This window comes from Gekko japonicus, unplaced genomic scaffold (assembly GCF_001447785.1).
Source record: "Gekko japonicus isolate JY-2015 unplaced genomic scaffold, Gekko_japonicus_V1.1 scaffold1892, whole genome shotgun sequence".
NCBI lineage: Eukaryota > Metazoa > Chordata > Lepidosauria > Squamata > Gekkonidae > Gekko > Gekko japonicus.
The window spans coordinates 267,860-270,810 of record NW_015165303.1 but is presented as its reverse complement, the minus strand read 5'-3'; the positions used below and the strand labels follow the sequence as shown (position 1 = coordinate 270,810).

At 36.1% G+C, this 2,951-nt stretch overlaps 1 protein-coding gene across 1 annotated transcript in view; it reads left to right on the top strand.

Annotated features, from left to right (window-relative positions):
• The window catches only part of CRISPLD1 (cysteine-rich secretory protein LCCL domain containing 1), a 59,521-nt gene that overhangs the window by 27,779 nt on the left and 28,791 nt on the right, over positions 1–2,951 (top strand). Inside the window, exons 4-5 of the mRNA XM_015410422.1 lie at positions 1,170–1,285; positions 2,428–2,528. Coding sequence (XP_015265908.1) covers positions 1,170–1,285; positions 2,428–2,528 — 217 coding nt within the window. The remainder of the gene's footprint in view (positions 1–1,169; positions 1,286–2,427; positions 2,529–2,951) is intronic.

The following is a 2,951-nucleotide window of genomic DNA, read 5'->3' as shown; positions in this document are numbered from 1 at the left end:
TCTTTCTTTCTTTCTTTCTTTCTTTCTTTCTTTCTTTCTTTCTTTCTTTCTTTCTTTCTTTCTTTCTTTCTTTCTTTCTTCTTCCACCCACCCTACCTTTCTAGGGCTCGTTGTCTTCGTCCACAACAGGCTTTGCTCCATAGTATTTATATAATAAAGAAATCAAGACAAAATTGATACAAAAGGGGGAAGTCATAAAAATTATTAGTGTACAGAGACATTTCTGAACCCTTATTAAGATTTACTGAGCCACACAACATTTGTTTGACTTGTCAATCTATTCAAAACAAAAGAGTATACTTATTTAATTAACAGATCTTAATTTAGCTCTCTTTAATTACGCAAGGACTCTAAACAAGAGCACTTACTGGAAGATGAGGGACACAATGGCTTGGATTCATCAAAACCTTTCCATGGATGAATTAAAGCAGTTCTAGGGCAGGACTTCCACCCTTGGAACTTGACTTTCTCATCCCCCCCCCTTCTGTAGCCCCCAACCCCCTGCAGTGCTGCAGCCTTTCTGGGATATTTGAGGTTGTTCTGGGAGGCAAGAGAATCAAACTCCATGGGTGGACAATTGTGCATCTTCAGAAATTCTCTGGTGGATCCAAACCACTATGCAATGGATTATCGACTAAGTATAAAAAACATTTTCAAAACACGAGGTAATTTACTGTGTAAAAGATGCATATTTCTATGAGATGGAAAGTCAATTTCAGTGATATTATGGAATTTAACATATTTGTTAAATTCATATTTACCTTAAACCAAGTTATTTTTAATAGTAACAATAAATATATTTAATAATCCAATTTAAATTATAAAGTGTCATTTTTAACAAATCAATTTAATATGTCTTTCTTCTAGGAGTAAAATGCTATGTCTTTATCATGATTAAAATAATTTTATTCTAATGAAGAGTTATATATTATTTAAATTAATGGGTTCTATCCTCTTGTACCAGCTACAAATATGCCGCATATATTCTTGTGCTGAGTTCTCTATGGGTGATTGTATTATGCCTGTAAATTTGTTTACATGTGTGTGTGTGTGTGTGTGTGTGTGTGTAAAGGAAAATGAAATAATTGTTGGGTTTTCCTTTTTATTGATTACATTTTTTTCAACACCTGTCTAGGGGTGAATTAACTAGTTTTATTTTTACCCTCCAGGTGGTATGGGCAACAAGTAGCAGAATAGGCTGCGCTGTTAACTTGTGTCATAATATGAATGTCTGGGGACAGATATGGCCAAAAGCAATTTACTTGGTGTGCAATTATTCTCCCAAGTAAGTATGTAAAGCAGACTAAAGATCTAAATACACATTAAAGACAGAAATGTAACAGATCCCGAGTGCCACTTTTATAAAAGAAAAGCTACTTCAGAAGGATTTGATCTGGACTGGAAATACAGAGAAGACACAGAGTGTCCATTCCAAATTACCCCCCTCCCAATGGAGTACTGTAATAAATATGTAAAAGTTAAATATCACTCCAACTTCTCCACTCCTGATTTCCCATTCCTAAGTTGCTTTTTCTTTCATCCTCTTTTTTTAAAAAAAGCATTGGTGTCATCTTACATGTATTTGCACATGTAGTTGAACCCTGATAACCACTTTTGTTTAGTAAGGGAAAACAGTGCATCATACTGAATTTTCTGTTTTGAGTTTCTATAATATGCGGCTTTGTTTCTATTGGAGGTTTGATATAATGTAGCATTAACACATTTTGAGGACTGAGAACTTCACCCTAAATCAGTTATAGTACAAAATTGCAACATTCCAACAACATCTGCTAACTCTGTTTATGAAAATAATGTGCTCATTTCATAAGGGATGATTAGAAGAAACGTAATTAGCAGCATTTTACCTGAAATTACAGTAATCTTGTATAAATTAAATAAGGCTGTCTTTTAGCTACAGTCTTGATTGACTTTAATGCAGCATTGTTGGGTAATTATTGAGTTGTGGAGCTTTGTATTTGATAAATTGGAAATTTTTAAAGCATTGTTTATCCCAGGAACGGTTTTATGTGTGTTTATACTGAAGCAGATTATGGCTTGGGTTCCAATGTGACATCAAATGCCTTGGAGACATTAGAGACAATATCTTATGTTCAGAAGCCTCCTGTGTTAATTTTAATACAGTGATATAATTATTTCTCATTGGTGATTGCCATAGGAACCCTCTCAGTATAAGGTATGTCTGCAGACTTAGAGACGGCAACATTCTGTGAGGCATCAAGTTAAATTTAATGAGGAAGCTATTCAGAACCTGAATCAAATTTGAGGTTACTTTCTGGAAGCTGCAAGTGAAACTTCCCACTGCTCTTAAACCCTTCAGCTTTACCCATTCTTATTCACCCAAACCTGATTAGCTACAGACAAACTATGCCATCCTGTTTAATAAATAGTAAATACAATTTTTTCTAGGGGTAATTGGTGGGGGCACGCACCATACAAGCATGGACGGCCATGTTCAGCATGCCCACCTAGTTTTGGAGGAGGCTGCAGAGAAAATCTTTGCTACAAAGGTATGTACACAACAAATTCAATTATAATAATTGTCCCAAGTGCCAACCTAACAGTTTGATTGATGCCCTAGGCAGAGGAAATATGATTCTGATTTAATGGGAACTCCTATCTGCTTGTTGCTCTTGTGTGCTCCCTTCCCTAGAAGGCTTACTTGAAAGCAAATGCAGCCACCTGGGGAAAGTTGAGGTTGTTTCTTCCCTACAAACCAGGATTCTAGAATGTGATGGTTTAGAATCCTGTTTTGTAATAAGGAAACAAACTGCACGTTGGTCAGACATCTGCATTCAGCCATCACAGCCCATCTGGAGTCTAATTCAAGGCTTCCCCAAAATCAGGAACTTTCAGTCATGTCTTCCATGTGGAACATGGGAGCAAAACCAACTGCATTTGTGCTTGCTGCAAAGAAGCAGAGGTTTGTTGTG